The sequence below is a fragment of the Bubalus kerabau genome, chromosome 15 (genome assembly GCF_029407905.1).
Source record: "Bubalus kerabau isolate K-KA32 ecotype Philippines breed swamp buffalo chromosome 15, PCC_UOA_SB_1v2, whole genome shotgun sequence".
NCBI classification, from domain to species: domain Eukaryota; kingdom Metazoa; phylum Chordata; class Mammalia; order Artiodactyla; family Bovidae; genus Bubalus; species Bubalus kerabau.
The window spans coordinates 53,986,143-54,004,224 of NC_073638.1; the positions used below are offsets into that span (position 1 = coordinate 53,986,143).

Sequence of the window (18,082 nt, forward strand, 5' to 3'; positions counted from 1 at the left end):
TCCTTGGGTACATATTTTTCATAACTATTTGTTCTTTAAAATTTGTATCACTTCTATGGAACTCAATATTTTTAGATAATGGTTGGAACTTTCCAATAAGGATATAAATAAATCTTTGATTTCTTGGTAAGAGCTGAAGGCCCTTCCTTATGTTCCTATTGGTGATTCTTCATGATTCTTAAAAAGATTAAAATCCTTTTCTAGCTAGAATGCCATGTTATGGAAATAGAGTGGAAAGGTGCATTTTCTAAAGTTAAGGTACTTTACAATTACAAAATATGTTATAAATAAGAACTGTAAAATAGCAATAAGACATGTTGCCTCCTTCAATCTACTTCTGAGGGAAAGGCTACTTTTAAAAGCTTATCTATTGGCCCTTATCCAGTTGATATATAATTATGAGGATTTCATTTTATTTTTTCAACAACTATAACCAGCTACCTAAGTTGTATTTAATTTTTATTTTAAATTGGATATATTTGGAAACTTACCCTGTGACTTAGGTCCTACCTGAGTTGTCTCTAATCATATTTGCTCAAACAGCCCCCAAATTGGCTACTTTTTCAATTTGTGGCATTTTTTATAAATACATCTTTTTCTGGAAAAGGCTTTCAGTAGGACTTGAGGCCTTTTGTTAACCACATGGGTCATCCATCTCTTGTGCCTTATGTTGAGTTTTTGTCAGGGTTTGTATATCTGAAGTCATCTCATCTTGAGAGAAATAGGAACAAGCCAAAGAGCACGTGTTTACTTCAGTAACCTTTGGTCAGGTACTTATCACTCAGCCTGCAAGTGTTTATTGGGCACCTATAATAGGACAATTACATGGGTTTTAATAAAGCAAGTACTAGCCCTGCCTGTATCACCATAGGGTCGGATTCACTTTCTACTCTGCAGTCCTGTGTTACCACACATGTGTCCCTCAATTGTAGCTCTTTATGTGCCTGACTGTCTCTACCTTTTTATGCTATGTGCTTCTGAGGCCAGGGATCATAGCAAATAGATAACAGGTAACAAGGGCTTTGAAAATTATAAAATCTGTGGACATTTTGGATCTTATAACACTCTGGATCTTGTTTGATCTTTTTTAGCAGGCAGTCCCCTGTCACGGTATGATGCAAGGGCCCAGGAGGTGTATATACTCAGCTTCCTGCTGGGTTCCTCTAATAACCCTGCTCTGGCAAAAGTGGAGCATTGCCTCACACTGTCTCTTTGCAAACAGGTGAGGTAGACGCTCAGCTTCCCTTTGACTGTGCTGATGCCTTCCTGGTGAAAGTGGGGCACCAACTTGCATCACCTCAACTTTACACCACTTCCTTGCCTCCCCTTGGGCCTGTAAGATCTGTTCCCTGCGGACTGACACCAAGGGAGAGGTTGGGGATAGTGGAGTGTTACTTCCTGCTCCCTCAGGTGAGAGTAGAGGCTCAGTTCCCCACTGACAGTACCCTGTTGGACCTGCTCAGCATCGCTGGGTGGGGAAAATTGGAGTTCTGTCTCCTGCTTCTTTGCAGGGGTGGGATAGAAGATCACTCCCTGTTCAGCCCCAGTGAAACTCTAAGCAGGGGAGGTAGCAGTTTTTCTTTTGCTGTTTGAGGAAAATGGATATTGCCAAAATGTTTTCTATTCTGTTAGGCCACCTTTTTCTCAGTCTTCTGCCTAGAAGCAACAGACTTTCCTTGGAGTTGTTTGGTTTTTGTTTTTTGCTATTATTTTTAATTTGTGCCTTTAAAAAAAAATCAGTTCTATGTTAGAGGCTTCAGCAGTGTCCTGTCTAGGATATATGGGAGGCAGTAAGGAAATGCAGGGAAACTCAGTTTCCTGTTGTTCTTCAAGTCCTGGGTTTCTTAGGTGAACTGCCTTCTTACATCTTTGAACTGAGCCTGCTTGTTGTCTTATGTCCAGGTTTTTTCAGTTTTAAGGGAAGGACCTGGGAGGAATGGAGCTATTTGATCTTGGCCAGATGAGAAGTCACATCCTTTTTTTTTTGAAGAGGAGACTAACCCTTTCAGTTACTTCTCAATGGAAGCAGCAGGAGCTTTTAAGACAGTAATTTTCATACTGAGCTGCCTAAAATGACTTTAAGTTTTGTTTTTAAAAAACATGTTTTAAAGCCAAAAACAAACAAAAAAAACCCTGGAAAACCATGGTTCTAGAACATGCCACTAAAGATTAAATCCAAAGCTCCTTTTTCCATGTTTGTTTCTCATAGCTAGTCTTTGAACTGTTGGGAAACAGGGACTGTGTTCTATCTATTTCTGTTTTTCTGGCACTTGAAAGTACCCAGCATGTAGTACATATCCAGTACTCATTTGTAAAGAAATAGTCATTTATGCAGATCCATGCATGTACTCTGCCCTTTAGTTCCTTTACTATCTACTCCTTCTTACAGTCATTTCTTTTTTCTCTCGCCAGGTATCCTGGATACAGCCATTGTTGATCGGGGGAAGAATGTGGTATCTGGTTCTCGTGATGGGACAGCACGACTTTGGGATTGTGGGCGCTCAGCCTGCCTGGGGGTCATTGCAGACTGTGGTTCTTCCATCAATGGAGTGGCTGTGGGTGCTGCTGACAACTCGATAAACCTCGGCTCCCCTGAGCAGATGCCCAGTGAGTTGAGGACAGTATATGAATTTGTTTCTTTAGGTTCCTTCAGTGTTTGCCTTAGTTTCTCCTTTTCTTCCTCCTCCTCTCCTCTCTGTAGGTATTTCTGTTTTCATCATAAGACTAATATTTATTGCATATCTACTACGTTTGTGTTGCTTTGAATTTACAAAAGAAGTATATGTCATAGTTACTGCATTTGAGTAAGTACAGTTTAATTTAGCAGTTGAGGCTAATGCCTGTAAAACAGAGATCAATGCAGTTTTAGCTAAAATAATGATTCACTGAATGCAAATATAATAGGTTTTTTTTTTTTTTTTTTTTAAGAATAGAGTGTTTTAGGTTAGTATAGATGAAAAAGGAGTCACAAAAGAAGTTGACTTGAACCTTGCAGGATGGATTCAAGTTGAACTGGGAAAGATGGGAGAATGAGACCTAGGGCAGTGGTAGAGGTAGTCAGTTCACATTAAAAAACAGTATGAAGGTAAAATTATCCATTGGGTAAAGGTATGCTTGACTGGACCAGAAGTTGATGTAAGCTTCATAGGGGGAAATAGGTGAGTAGAATGATAGTTCTGGTGAGTCAGAATGATAAAGATCCTAATGAAGCAACTTGTGTTCTTTTCTTATTTTCCTGTGATTATAACACATTTGCTTCTCTGATGGAAACAGGACTGTTTTTCTCCCAGTATCTCTGCCTCTGGAGCAGTTAGGTCCACATAAAATAGAGCAGAAAGTACAGAGTTCTAGTATACCCTCTGCCCCAACAAACGCACACCCTTCCTTATTATTGGCATCCCCCACAGAGTGGTAAATTTGTTACATTGATAGACCTATACTGATACATCATTAACACTCAAAGTTCAAGGTTGACATTGGGATTCATTCTTGATGTTGTATATTCTGTGGGTTTGGACAAATGTACAATGTCATGTATCTGTCATTATAGTATCATGCAAAAATTTCACTATCTGAAAAATTATCTTTGATCCACCAATTTGTTCCTTTCTCTCCTATAACCCTTGGCAACCACTGATATTTTTATTGTCTTCATAGTGTTGCCTTTTCCAGAATTTTGAAATCATAAACTATGTAGCCTTTTCAGATTGGCTTCTTTCACTTAGTAATATGCATTTAAGGTTCCTCTGGGTCTTTTTGTGCTTTTTGATAGCTCATTTCTTTTAAGCATTGAACAGTATTCCATTGTCTGAATGTACCTCAGTTTATTCATTCATTCATCTACTGAAGGACATCTTAGTTGTTTCCAAGTTTGGACAATTATGAATAAAACTGCTCTAAGTATTCCTCTGTATGTTTGGGTTAATTTTGCCCATCATTATAGACAGTATTCTCTCTCTCTTAAACTTCCCATATAGATGCACTATGGTCCAAGAACTAAAACTGTTATGAGTACCAGCCTGGCCCCTCTTTGGGAATTAATGGATTGTGAAAGGAAATCCAAGAGACAGGAACTGAGTAGCCATGGAATGTGCGTGTGCTAAATCGCTTCAGTCATGTCCAACTCTTTGCCACCCTGTGGACTGTAGCCCACCAGGCTCCTCTGGCCAAGGGATTCTCCAGGCAAGAATACTGGAATGGGTTGCCATTTCCTTCTCCAGGGGAGATTCCTGACCCAGGGATTGAACCTGTGTCTCTGTGTCTCATGCATTGGCAGGCAGGTTCTTTACCACTAGCGCCACAGTGGATTAATAGGAAAAGTCTGTTCCCCAAAGTGTGATGCATGTGCAGCTAGTGGTAAACAAGATCATTTCAGGCAGTACTCATTTTTAAGTTATATATTAATACACACACATCTTACTTCAAACCTAAGATTTCACAGATATTACTTAAAATAAGGTTGAGTTTTTTTAAATCAGTTGGTTTAAAGTAATTTAAATGAAGGTATTCTTGTTTTGTCTATTTCCTCACTGCCTACTTATTCTTCAGCCTGTCCTAGGTGGGTTTGTGCCCCAGCTACTTAACTGGCAGCAGCTCTTGTCAAGGTCACCGGTGACTCCATGTTGTGTAATCCAATGTTACTTCTCTGTGGTTATCTTTCCAAATTCTCAATAGGTTGCAGCATAGTACACTCTTCTTTTCAGGACACTGTTCTTTCTTGGCTTCTGTAATACCACACTACACTGCTTTTCTTTATAGCTCATTGGCTACTCCGTCTCAGTCTCCTTTTGTATGTTTCCTTTAACCTTTAAATATTGGAGGGCCCTCAGCCCTGCAGTTACTCTCTTAGGTGATCTTATCATTTCTATGACTTTCAATATTGTATTTAAGCTGGTGATTTCCAAAAATATATCTAAAGCATAGATCTTTTACTTGCATTTTAGACTCTATTTAAATGTCTAATAGACAGCTTGAACTTATTGTTTGATTCTTTCCAACCCCAAATCTGTTTTTTCCCATCTCAGTTAATGACACCACCATCTCCTTGCTTAAGCCCAAAGCCTAAGATTCATTGAAGATCCACCGCCACCTTTCCTCTTGTCCCACATCAGCAAAGTCTGTCATCTCTACCTTCAGAATGTTTCTTATTTTTCCACCTCATCCTCTCCCTCCAGGTCTCTCTTCTTCCTGCCAGCATCCTGATTCAGTCTGCCGGTACCTGTTGCCTGCTCTGTTCTGTAATCCATTCTCATAGGAATCATCACGCTCATTTAGAAAGCATAAGTCCAGGGCTTCCCTGGTGGCTCACTGGTGAAGAATCCACCTGCCAAATCAGGAGACACAGGTCTGATCCCTGGTCCGGGAAGATCCCACATGCCATGGAACAACTAAGCCCATGCACACCTATTGAGCCTGTGCTCCACAGCAAGACAAGCCACCACAGTGAGAAGCCCGCATACCGCAGCCAGATGATGGCCCTGCCTGTCAAAACTAGAGAAAAAGCCCACACAGCAACAAAGACCCAGCACAGCCAAAAATAAGTGAAATGACTTTTTTAAAAATGTAAATTGAGCTGTATCACTCTCCTGTGTCCCTCCTCTCTCCAGCAGCCTCCTTTTATATTGTTACATATGTTTATATTGTTACAATGTACATACTCTGTACATTGTTCCAAGTATGGTATCTTTCCATATTACAAAGGACTTGATAATCATAATATTTTAAAATTGGGTTTATTGAGGTATATTTTACATATAGTAAAAGTCACTTTTTTTTAATCACACAGTTCTGTGAGTTTTGACAAATATGTACAGTCATATAAACAATACCAATGTCAAGATATAGAACATAATAAATGTTTTTTAAAACTATTGAGTGAGTGACTAGTAGAGTAATTCAGTAAAGAGCTGTCAATAGCTATGCTTTCTGAGTACTGCCAGCTGATCATCCTAAACCATTATTGACATAGCTCATCTGTCATGCAGGTGAACGAGAGGTTGGAACAGAGTCGAAAATGCTGCTGGTGGCCCGAGAAGATAAGAAACTTCAGTGCTTGGGACTGCAGAGCAGGCAGCCGGCAAGTGGTTCCTTTAAGACCTTTGAACACTGGGGCAACCTGGGTCACACTGATTCTTGGAAAGCTGTTTTGAAAACACTTCTAATTTCTCTGTATGTTTACCTTTTGCGGAAGCTGCATGTGTGAAAGGCAGTACAGTATAGTAATTAAGAACATGTGGTATGGGATAAGGGCAACATTTAAATCCTAGCTCTTCCTAATGGCTCTGACATTGGACTCATTACTTAACCTCTCTGAGCCTGTTTCCTCATCACTAAACTTGTCATAGTAGGACTTATACATGGGGTTATGTGATAATATTAAATGACCTACTGCTTTGTGACCTTTATTAAGTCACTTTCCTACTGGACCTTAGTGTGCTCCATGTAAAATGATAAGGTTCTATAGATTTTCTTCCTCCTCTAAGGTAATGTGGAGATTTTTTGAGTAAAGGTCTTATGCATTCAGGGCTCTCAATTAGTGACCAGAATGTCTCTTATAGAAGAATGGGGTTTTCTTCCCTCATTTCCTGGGATTTTGCCAAGCAGGCTATGCTCTTAATTAAACTTGGAGTTCCTTGAGATTAGATTGATTAAATTTCTTCCCAGTTGCTGTCATCATCACCCAGACAACATTAATGGTTTGGTTTGGCCACAGACTTTGTATTTTCATTTCATGTCATTACTTCATTGTGCTGGTGATGTTTCCATTTTCAAAGTTTATTCTGGGAGCATCACTATTTTTGATCATACTGCCTTTGCACTCTGAATTTCCATGCTGGCTTTTACTTCCAAAGGAAAGTCAGAGGGTTTTGTTTGTTTCTTTTTTTTTTTTTTTTTTTTAGAACATTCAAACTTTACTCTTTGAACTAATAGTAAGAAATAAAAATCTAGTAGTTTTTTATTTTCTTAAGTACATGGGTAAATTGTGATTTCTTAAATTGCCACATTAGGTGTGTTTCTTTACCTTCAAAAGATTGTCACCAGTGTCTTGAAGCAAAACTTAAATGTGTGAATTCCAAGTGTTTAGCAAATGGAAGGTTGTGCTGAAAACAAGGAAAAGAACGATTTTTGGTGTTGAGGATCCCATGAGTCAATGTGTTGAGGGGAAATAGTGTGAAAACTGGTGCCTTAGACTATGATATTATGATATTATATAACCTGCTTAAGTCCTCAGACAGCCTCAAGTTCCTGCAATCCTGGGAGCGCTTCCCCCTCAGTTGATGAATACTTAGTTTAGATCAGGAGTTCTTAAAAGGAGAAGAAAGAAATTCTATACTAAAAATAGTGAAATTCTTCTTTTCTTGGTGCCTGTTTATTCCTGGAAACAAATGAATCTTTAAACAGCATCTTTGTCTCCTGCTTGTTCGCAGCTGTTCCTCTTTATTGGCTCAGATGCCTTCAACTGCTGTACTTTTCTCTCTGGCTTCTTGCTATTGGCTGGGACACAGGATGGAAACATTTATCAGCTGGATGTAAGGAGTCCAAGGTGAGTCACCATTCATTTGCATGATGCAGGTCTTCTGCAGAGTGGAAATTTTTATTGGCTTTCACAGTGATTTAATCTGGCATATAGATGGCTGTTGAATCAAGGGTATATTTTTCCATTTATAAAGGCTTTCCAGTGTGAATTGTCTGATTGTTCTTATTATGCCTGGAATCACATTGAAAGGTAATTTGATTCATACTGTCATGATTGCTTTGTAAATTAAGCTTAAATAATGAACTAACATCTCACAATAATTGTATAAAACCTTTAATTTTAAGGACCTTAGTAATTTTCTTCCTGGTATTACATCTGGGTTGGGCTGAGATTGATCATTTATAGTTCAAGTAAGCCAGCTCTGATTCTTTGTTAGGCTGTGATCATAATCTTATATAGGCTTTATCCTGGTCGTACAGGTATCCAAAAAGAATCTATAACCTGTTTGTCCCAGGACTTAATATTTTCTACTGTCACTTTCTGCTTACTTTGTTCAACTGATGCTTATTGAATGGCTCCTGTAGGCATTAGGCTTTGTTCAGGGCACCAAACAACAGAAATGAAAGATAAAGACTCTGCCTTTGATGCATTTGGAGTCTAATAATAAAGATGGACAAGTAAAAGACTGTTAGGACACAGTGTGATCAGTGATCTCAAGAATTTGAGGAAGCACCGAGAAGGAGAGAAAAGAAAGTGAGACTGCTCTGAGGAAATGCAGCTTTAATCGATCTTGTCTAGCAGAAAGTTACCAAGTAAAGAAAAGAAGGACCTGCCTTAGGTAGAATAGCATATAGAGAAGCATGAAGGCATGTGAAAGCATGGCACTGTAAGGCATCTCTGAGTAGTTTGACAGGACAGGTATATAACCTGCCAGTGGAGTAGTGATGAGAAGTGATGCCAGACAGGAAAACTGGAATTTGCTTAGAAGGGACTTATATACCATCTCAAGGAGTTTGGACTTCATTCCAAGAGCAGTGAAAAAATTTCAGTTAAAGAGTGACTAGTGTATACCTTTTCTTCCATAATTTACTATATTTTTGTACTTGTTTTTGCTTCCATAGAGATAGGGAATCTGATCACTGTTATAAAATCTCATAATTATAAAAACTATAAAATCATCAATTATAAAAATTGATTCTCATCTTCCTGTTTGATTTTATAGAGTCCTAACAATTTTAATATATCACAACTGACTTAATTCTATCTATAAAGAGATTAACATATTGTTAACATTGTTATCTTAAACCCTTGTCAGACTTCCCCTAAAAACTGGAAATATCAGTGGTTACTTAGTTTATTCAGCTCATTAAGATATTTAGAGACATGTTTAGATTCCCTCCAAGGTGGTTTTGAATGGACTACTTTGATCTACCGTCTAAGGATCTTGCCAGGAAAGAAACCACATGAATGTTTAATCTCTGTCCACATTTGTCCAGTGTGCTGTTACGCAGTTAGTACTGTAGGTTGAATATAGTGAAGTATTGCTTTTTAAGGGAAAGAGTAAAATCGCTCCATTTATTCTGTATCCTAGGACTCCAGTACAAGTCATCCACAGGTCAGGAGCACCAGTTATGTCTCTGCTGAGTTTCAGAGATGGATTCATTGCTAGCCAAGGTGGGTCCAGGGGCCAATTGAGGGAGGTGGTTCTGTATCATTCAGTGAAACATAGGTTTAATTCCTGGTCTGTGGCAGGGCTAGGGGCATCATCCTCCATGATTCTTTGGCATATTGTGCTTTTTCACATAACGTTTAACACCCTAATTGTAATTATCTGTGCCCCTTCTAATCTAAGCTCTTTGAGTGGCTGTGCCTTATCACGTTACCCCCAGCATTTTAGTTCAGTGTCCACCATGTAACTGGTGCTCAATAAACATTATCAGAATAAATATACTGGCTCTTATTACAAATTATTGAGAATTCAGTTAACAAATCAGTTACAGTCTTTGCTCTAAAGGAGCTCATAGTTAGTAAGGCAGACAGACATGTGCTTGAATAGAATACAGTTTGGTAAGTACTGTAGCAGAATACTGTATGGGAATGTGGGGAACAGCTAACTTGAGTGGTAGGAGTACTACAGGCACGTCTGTGGACTTGTTTGCTTGCTTTAGTTGCTAAGTTGTGTCTGACTCTGCGACTCCAGGTACTGTAGCCCGCCAGGCTCCTCTGTCCATGGGATTTCCCAGGCAAGAATACTGGAATGAGTTGCCATTTCCTTCCCCAGGGGATCTTCCTCACCCAGGGATTGAACCACATCTCCTACATTGGCGAGCAGGTTCTTTACCACTGAGCGACCTGGGAAGCTCCTTCATGGACTAAGCGACATGTAATCCAGTGACTGTTTTACCAACTGGAGATGTAAAAATGCACATTGATGGCCAAAGCTGTAGTGTGTTAAAAGTCATAGATGAGTGAAAGGGGGCAGAAAGAAGGGATCTGTCCTTTACTAGGTGCCTACCTACCATGCTGTAGGTACTGTGTTTGATGCTTTACAAAGACAGTCTGGGTAAAGTGAGTGAGTACCTTGGTGTAAGCAGTACAGAATATTTGGAATGGAGTTTGGGAGTGGGGTTGGGAGAAATGCATGGAAGAAGGTGTCTATTAAGGGACACTGAATCCTTATAGGAATGATTTAGGTGAGGAGGACTGGCCTGTAGGCCTGGAGGGACCATCTTACCTTAATACTTCAGTGTATCAGTTAGGATGTTTTTGGCTGTTAGTAGCAGAAGACTCAACTGAAAATGGCTTCAATAATTCAAAAAATGTAGTACTTCATTTACAAGACATCCAGATTTATGGTGGCTCCAAAACAAATTCAGTGGAGAAACTAAGAAAAATTGACAGCTAACTCAGTGTGGTATCCTGGATTGTATCCAGGATGTTTAAAGACTGGTAAAAATCCAAAAAAGTATTGAGTTAAAAAAATAAAGCTTTAAGAAGAAGAGAAGAAATAAAATCAAGAACGCAGCTTTTCTCTGTTTTTTGGCACTCTCCTCCTTAGCGCACTGGCTTTTGTCCTCAGGCTTATTCCCTCAAGGTTGCAGTGCAGGAGAGCTGCAGCAAATCTTATCTTCACAAAACATGCTTATTGTTATCCTTTTTAAGAATGAGAAACATTTCCTCAGGAGCAACCCAGCAGATTTACTAATCTCCTATGTCGTTGATCAGAATTATGTAATATATGCCGTGCCCAGAAGACCTAAATAGACATTTCTCCAAAGAAGATATACAGATGGCCCACAGGCACATGAAAAGATGCTCAGCAATGCCAGTATTAGAGAAATGCAAATCAAACCCACAATGAAGTATCATTTCACACCAGTCAGAAAGTCTACAGAGAATAAATGCTGGAGAGGGTGTTTAGAAAACGGAACCCTCCTACACTGTTAGTGGGAATCTAAATTGGTACAGCCACCATGGAAAACAGTATGATGGTTCCTTAAAAAAAAAACTGAAAATAGAGTTGCCATATGATCCAGCAATCCTACTCACTCCTGGGCATATATATAGAAAAGACAAAAACTCTAGTTTTTGTCTAGGGCACTCTAGTGCCCCCATGTTCATAACAGCAATATTTGTAATAGCCAAGATGTAAAAACAACCCAGATGTCCATCAGCAGGTGACTTGCTTAAGAAGATGTGGTGTTGGACGTCCTTGGTGGCCCAGTGGATAGGAAAACACAGGTTTGATCTCTGATGTGGGAAGATTCCACATGCTCCAGAGCAGCTAAGCCCGTGCGCCCTAGCTTCTGCACCTGTGCTCTTGAGCCCATGTGCCACAGCTACTGAGCCTGCATGCTGCAAATACTGAAGCCCCCATGCCTAGAACTTGTGCACCATGATGAGAGGAACCACCGCAGTGAGAAGCCTGAGCACTGCCATGAAGAGTAGCCCCACTCACTGCAACTCAAGAAAGCCTACATGCAGCAGTGAAGACCTACTGAATAGGTCTTCATTTATTTATTTGTTAATTTATGTTTATATTTATATAAAAATGGCAGTTGTGTATAGTTTAATCTAATCATCCTATGATCTTTGGTGAACTAGTTCACTTTCCTAAGTCTCTACTTAGTGATGGGTACTCGACATAAAGTAGATATTCTGTAAGTGATAGTTTCTTCTTACTCTTGTAACTAACCCTTGCCCTTGTGAAGTTAAAGTTGCTCAGTTGTGTCCAACTCTTTGCCACCCCATGGACTCTACAGTCCATGGAATTCTTTAGGCTAGAATACTGGAGTGGGTAACCATTCCCTTCTCCAGGGGATCTTCCCAACCCAGAGATGGAATCCAGATCTCCTGCATTGCAGGCAGATTCTTTACCAACTGAGCTATCAGGGAAGCCCTGCTCATAACCCTTGCCCTATGCCCTCCTAAAAAAGTGTTTCTGATCATCATGATCCAGTGGCGGAGCACACACTCACCAAAATTAGAAGTATGGTATAGGGAAAGATCTGTGGAAGTGCCAGAGCAATAGTAAGTGTTACACGAGGTCGATGGGAGAAAGGGTTTACTATATGGGGTGGTTAGAGATGGCTTCCTAGACAGAATGGGAATGAAGCTTGGGCTTATCAAGTAGGTTTGTGTGTGGAAGCTTGAATGCAGAGGAAGAGCTATAGTAATTGTACTTTCTTACCTCCCTGTACCTCTAAAATACAAGGATTCTTTTTTGGGAAAAGATTATTTTTAATAATGAGAATGCAGGAAAGAAGATCCTCTGTATACTGCTGGATACAGTCAATTCAGTTCAGTTCAGCCACTCAGTCGTGTCCGACTCTGCGACCCCATGAACCACAGCACACCAGGTTTCCCTGTCCATCACCAACTCCTGGAGTCCACCCAAGCCCATGTCCATCAAGTCGATGATGCCATCCAACCATCTCATCCTCTGTCATCCCTCTCTCCTTCTGCCCTCAGTCTTTCCCAGCATCAGGGTTTTTTCCAGTGAGTCAGCTCTCCGCATCAGGTGGCCAAAGTATTGGAGTTTCAGCTTCCATCAGTCCTTCCAATGAACACCCAGGACTGATGTCCTTTAGGATGGACTGGTTGGATCTCCTTGCAGTTCAAGAGACTCTCAAGAGTCTTCTCCAACACCACAGTTCAAAAGCATCAATTCTTTGGCGCTCAGCTTTCTTCACAGTCCAACTCTCACATCCATACATGATGACCACTGGAAAAACCATAGCCTTGACTAGACAGACCTTTGTTGGCAAAGTAATGTCTCTGCTTTTTAATATACTGTTTAGGTTGGTCATAACTTTCCTTCCAAGGAGTAAGCGTCTTTTAATTTCATGGCTGCAATCACCATCTGCAGTGATTTTGGAGCCCAGAAAAATAAAGGCAGCCACTGTTTCCCCATCTATCTGCCATGAAGTGATGGGACCGGATGCCATGACCTTCGTTTTCTGAATGTTGAGCTTTAAGCCAACTTTTCACTGTCCTCTTTCACTTTCATCAAGAGGCTCTTTAGTTCTTCTTCACTTTCTGCCATCAGGGTGGGGTCATCTGCATATCTGAGGTTATTGATATTTCTCCCGGCAGTCTTGATTCAGGCTTGTGCTTCCTCCAGCCCAGCGTTTCTCATGATGTACTCTGCATATAAGTTAAATAAGCAGGGTGACAATATACAGCCTTGACGTACTCCTTTTCCTATTTGGAACCAGTCTGTTGTTCCATGTCCAGTTCTAACTGTTGCTTCCTGACCTGCATACATGTTTCTCAAGAGACAGGTCAGGTGGTCTGGTATGCCCATCTCTTTCAGAATTTTCTAGTATAGATTGATTAACAGATAAAATTGATTAACTTATATATAATTTTGGAAAGCAGTTTTTCAAATTTTAAATGTTTGAAATGGTTAATTAATATCTTTTGACTCTTTTCCAGAGTTCTGTTCAATCACAGTATTAATATAGAAAAAACTTTATGCATAAAGATATTCTTCTATGTAATGTGCTCTCAACCATATAAAATAAAAATTTATACAGAAAAGGTTAGAAAAATACATTAAACTGTGAATAGTATTTATCTTTGAGTGGTAGATATGAATGATTTTTTAAAATTCTATTTCTTTATTTTTCTTTTTAATTTTTTTGGATACCATGCCATTCAGCACTGAGGATCTTAGTTCCCTGACCAGGGATTGAACCCACATCCCCTGCATTGGAAGGCAGATTCTTAACCACTGGACCACCAAGAAGTCCCTGGGAGCATAGTTGTCTTAAAGAAAACATTTATATAGGGAAATTCCCTGTGAAAAATCATTGTCTAGGATAAATTTGCAAATACTTGTATGAGCCTGTAGTTGCTTGCTCTGTTTGGTAGTTATTGCTAATCAAAGACAACTCTTCACATTGAGCTTGCATTTGGCCTTCAAATCCTCTTGAGCCCAGCATTTTAGGGAGTCACTATAGGACCTCATATCTGGCCCACCATGAGTCCTGTCTGCCACTCTGGGTCTTAAGACAATTTTCTTTAGGCTAGTGATGTACAGAAATAAATTAAAATATTGAGGGTAACTTTGCATGCAACTTTCTCTTTAGTTATTAAGGTTTCTTTCTGTCTTTTAGGTGATGGAAGCTGTTTCATTGTCCAGCAAGACTTAGACTATGTGATTGAGCTCACTGGGGCTGACTGTGACCCTGTGTACAAGGTACAGACCTGAGACAAAACCAGGCCTTGGTGCTTTTCACCTGGGACCCAGGGCTTTGGAGGGAACTGAATCCAGAAACTTTGTGATTACTAGGGGTAATACCACACTTAAGAGTGGGACAGAAAGAAATAATTGAGTCAGTGTCTTCATCATTTACTGGCTCTAGAAACTGAAAAAGTCACTCTGCTTCCTTGGTCTATCAGTTTATCTGTAAAATGAGGATAACAGTGAAATAATGCATATGAAAACTCTAATCTGTAAATACTACTTTTATTGTTGTTGTTATTATTTAAGTTCAAGACTGATTTGATTAGAGTGTGGTATTGGAGAAGACTCTTGCGAGTCCCTTGAACTGCAAGGAGATCCAACCAGTCCATCCTAAAGGAAATCAATCCTGAATATTCATTGGAAGGACTGATGTTGAAGGTGAAATTCCAATACTTTGACCACCTGGTGCGAAGAGCTGACTCATTTGAAAAGACCGTGATGCTGGGAAAGATTGAGGGCAGGAGGAGAAGGGGACGACAGAGGATGAGATGGTTGGATGGCATCACCAACTCAATGGACATGAGTTTGAGTAAACTCCGGGAGTTGGTGATGGACAGGGAGGTCTGGTGTGCTGCAGTCCATGGGGTCACAAAGAGTTGGACACGACTGAGTGACTGAACTGATATTTTATATTATATATTTATAAATTATATATATGTGATGCTATCTAACCATCTCATCCTCTGCCACCCCCTTCTACCCAGGCTTTTCTGTGGGCCATATGCTCCCCTGTACAGACCCCTCTGCTCTAAACCATGCACAGCACTTGTGCGTTTTCTCTCCAATTGGCCACTTAGTTTCTCTGTTCTGTATTCATGAGCTCCCTTGATTCTGGTCAGCTATTTTTAAAATATATAATATGGATATAATTCTTGTCTTTGGAGTCAGTAAATCTTCTCAGACTCCCTTGTACTAGTAGGGGTCAATGACAAGACTCTTATGTTTTTGAAGTGGAAGAATCCCAGGCTTCCTTTGAACTGTGAACTCTTTTTGTTCCAGGTAGCCACATGGGAGAAGCAGATCTACACATGTTGTCGAGATGGTCTTGTGCGACGCTATCAGCTCTCAGACCTCTGACCCCCTGGGAAGAGGAGTCCCAGTCAATGAAAAAGATTGACTTTGATCAACAGTGAGCAGGAACATCATCAGGGACCATGGAAGGACCATGAGTGACCTTTGTTGTATTGGGTACCCTTTGGAAACAATAGAAAGTCAGCTGCTTTGGCCCATGTGGAGCTGTCATTCCATGACAAGACCCACTTTGAACTGAGTAAGAAGCTCACATGTGCTCGCTGCATTTGTCCCAACTTCTCCCTTAAACTCAGCCCGGCAACATAGGGCAAGGAAATGGATGCTTTTAGTGTGATTCCACACCCATTGTGTTCAGTGTTTACAAGGACTGGAGGACTAAAACCTGTTCTCTGGAGGAAATAAAGAGAATATGGAGGAGTCTGAATTTGAGAAACTTTGTTCAATATTCTTGCTCTAGCAAAAAGTCAGTCATGGTGATGGGATTCCTTTCTCAGGCACTTCCTATCAGCCTGGCTATAGGGAAGGGCTACTTGACAGTAGCAGTATCCCATGTGCAACCTGGGAAAGATTCTTATACAGGAAGGGTAGTAAGCACCATCCCAGTTTTCCTCAGATTAAGGGGTTTTCTGCTCATGGGACTTTCTGTCCTGGGCAAACTGATACGATTGGTCAGCCTTTATACAGGTGATGAAGTTGAATCATATCATTGTAAAGGTGACAGCTGTCAAAGTGTGGTTCTTAGAATAGCTGTATCAGACCACCCGGGAACGTGTTAGAAATTCTGGGAACTGCCTCCCCTTTTCAGACTTAAATCAGGAATCCTATGAATGAGGCCCACAATCAGTATTTTAACAATTTCCAGGTGATTCTAATTCCTGCTAAAATATGAGAGACAAAAAGAGATGGTGAAGGGCAATTTAGTCATAGATGGAACTCAGTGCTCATGGATGAGGCTGAAGAGGTTGACAGGGTCCAAATAGTAAAGGGGCATAAATGCCAGGTAAGGAGCTTGAGCTTCACTTGGTTGGCGTTGGGGAACCACAGAACACTTTTTTAAGCAAGGGTACAACATGGTCACTTCTTTTTTTCCTTAAACATAAAAATGGAATCATAATCATATATATTCCATGGTTTATTTTCACTTAGTGTCTCTGAGTTCTTTCCATCTCAATACAGTTGGGCTTTCCTCATTCTTTTTAATAAAAAGTGTAGATTTCCTTGGCAGTCCAGTGGTTAAGACTCTGCACTTCTGCTGCAAGGGGGCATCGGTTTGTTCTTTGGTTGGGGAAATAAGATCCTGCATACTATACCAGCGCAACCAAAAAAAGAAAAAGACGGCTAGTGAGACTCAAAGAGATCTAGTGATTAGCCAAGGGTCATAGAGAGAGGATCTTGAACACAGTTGAACTTTAAATCCTATATTTTCCTTCTGGTTGCTTTTGCCTAAACCAAATTGAAAATAAAATACTGTAATTCATTGAATATCTACTGGATGTCTACACTGTTCTAGTTACTGTATTTAGATACTTAATCCTCATAACACTCTTAAAAAGGAATAGTATTATTCCTATTTAAAGGATAAAGAAACTGAGGTTCAAGAAATGAAGTACCGGAGCCTTGATTTGGACCTTTCTCAGTGTGTCTGCAAGGCCTGTGCTCCTTCCACTACACCGTGTGGTCACGAGACCTCGGGGACTAGAGCAGTTTCATTCACGGAGTGATTTGTGATAGGGTCAGGTAGACTCAAGAGGACATATTCCAGAGCTCAGAAACATTGAAAGCTAGGAGGTCTGGGGGAACCTCTAATAAGTCAGATTAACAAAACAGGAGGAGGAAGATTTTGACTGAGTTCAAACAGCAAGTGTGTCTCTTGAGTTCCCATTCCAGGACTCATTCTTGTTTATTACCATCACATTCATGATGTGATGAAAAGGAGACCCTTTTCACAGGTCTCCAGAGTTGACATCCTGATTTTGATGGATGCAGTGACTCTTGACAGCGGTCCTGAAATCCAGACCCAAACAGAAGGAGCAAAGACTAGCTTTCAGGTACCCCAGGCCTTATTTACTGTGAATGGAATCATCCCCAGTTTGCAGCAGAGTTTTTTTCTTTTGGGTCAAGAAGTGCATTCTGGGTGAGGAAGTATTGACAAGCCCCATCTGGAACACTGCAGGCCCAGGGAAGCTCTGTGCTTAGACTTTGTTTCTTGGTTTTCAGATGCCCCCTTGTGACTTCTCGTGAAAAGTACCGCTGTTTCTCAGACCTGAAAAACTGGCAGCAGCAGTGGCTGTTGAGCATATACTGTGTGCCAGGCACAGTCCTCACAATAGCCTTGTAAAATTTTATTTTTCTTGAACAGATCTCTTTGTGGATATATTTTAAATTTACTTTTTATTATGAAATAATTTCAAACTAGCAGATAAGCTATAAGAATAGTACAAAGGATTCCAGTATATCCCCACACATATCTCCCAGTTGTTAACTTTTTATTATGTTTGCTTTATCACCCTCTCGCTCCCTCTCTCTTTATATATATATATATATATATATATATATATATATATATTTTTTTTTTTTTTAAACACAGGTTATATATGCTGTATATATTTTTTTTATGAATCACTTGTAATACACAAATGTTATGTCTGTCAGCTTTCAGTACTTCAGTATGCATTTGCTGAAATCAGGGACACTCCTGTATAACCACAGTACATCTATCAAAACAAGGAAACCCCCATTAATCCTAAACTACTATCCAGTTTGCTGACCCCATTCAAATTTTGCTGGTTTTTCCAACAGTGTCCTTTATAATCACTCTTTCC

General features: G+C 40.0%; 1 protein-coding gene across 9 annotated transcripts in view; it reads left to right on the plus strand.

The window, feature by feature from the left end:
• Positions 1-15,682, plus strand: part of PAAF1 (proteasomal ATPase associated factor 1) — a 38,719-nt gene extending 23,037 nt beyond the window's left edge. For 2 of the 9 annotated variants that reach the window (XM_055549056.1, XM_055549058.1), the window contains 6 exons: positions 2,413-2,607; positions 5,985-6,076; positions 7,428-7,543; positions 9,069-9,151; positions 14,098-14,180; positions 15,232-15,682. In XM_055549056.1, the coding sequence (XP_055405031.1) occupies positions 2,413-2,607; positions 5,985-6,076; positions 7,428-7,543; positions 9,069-9,151; positions 14,098-14,180; positions 15,232-15,345 (683 nt within the window). In that variant the 3' untranslated portion in view covers positions 15,346-15,682. Of the gene's footprint in view, positions 1-2,412; positions 2,608-5,984; positions 6,169-7,427; positions 7,544-9,068; positions 9,152-14,097; positions 14,181-15,227 lie in introns of those variants that run through there. The other 7 variants (XM_055549057.1, XM_055549060.1, XR_008703084.1 and 4 more) reach the window with 6 other exon arrangements.
• The last annotated feature ends 2,400 nt before the right edge of the window (positions 15,683-18,082 follow it).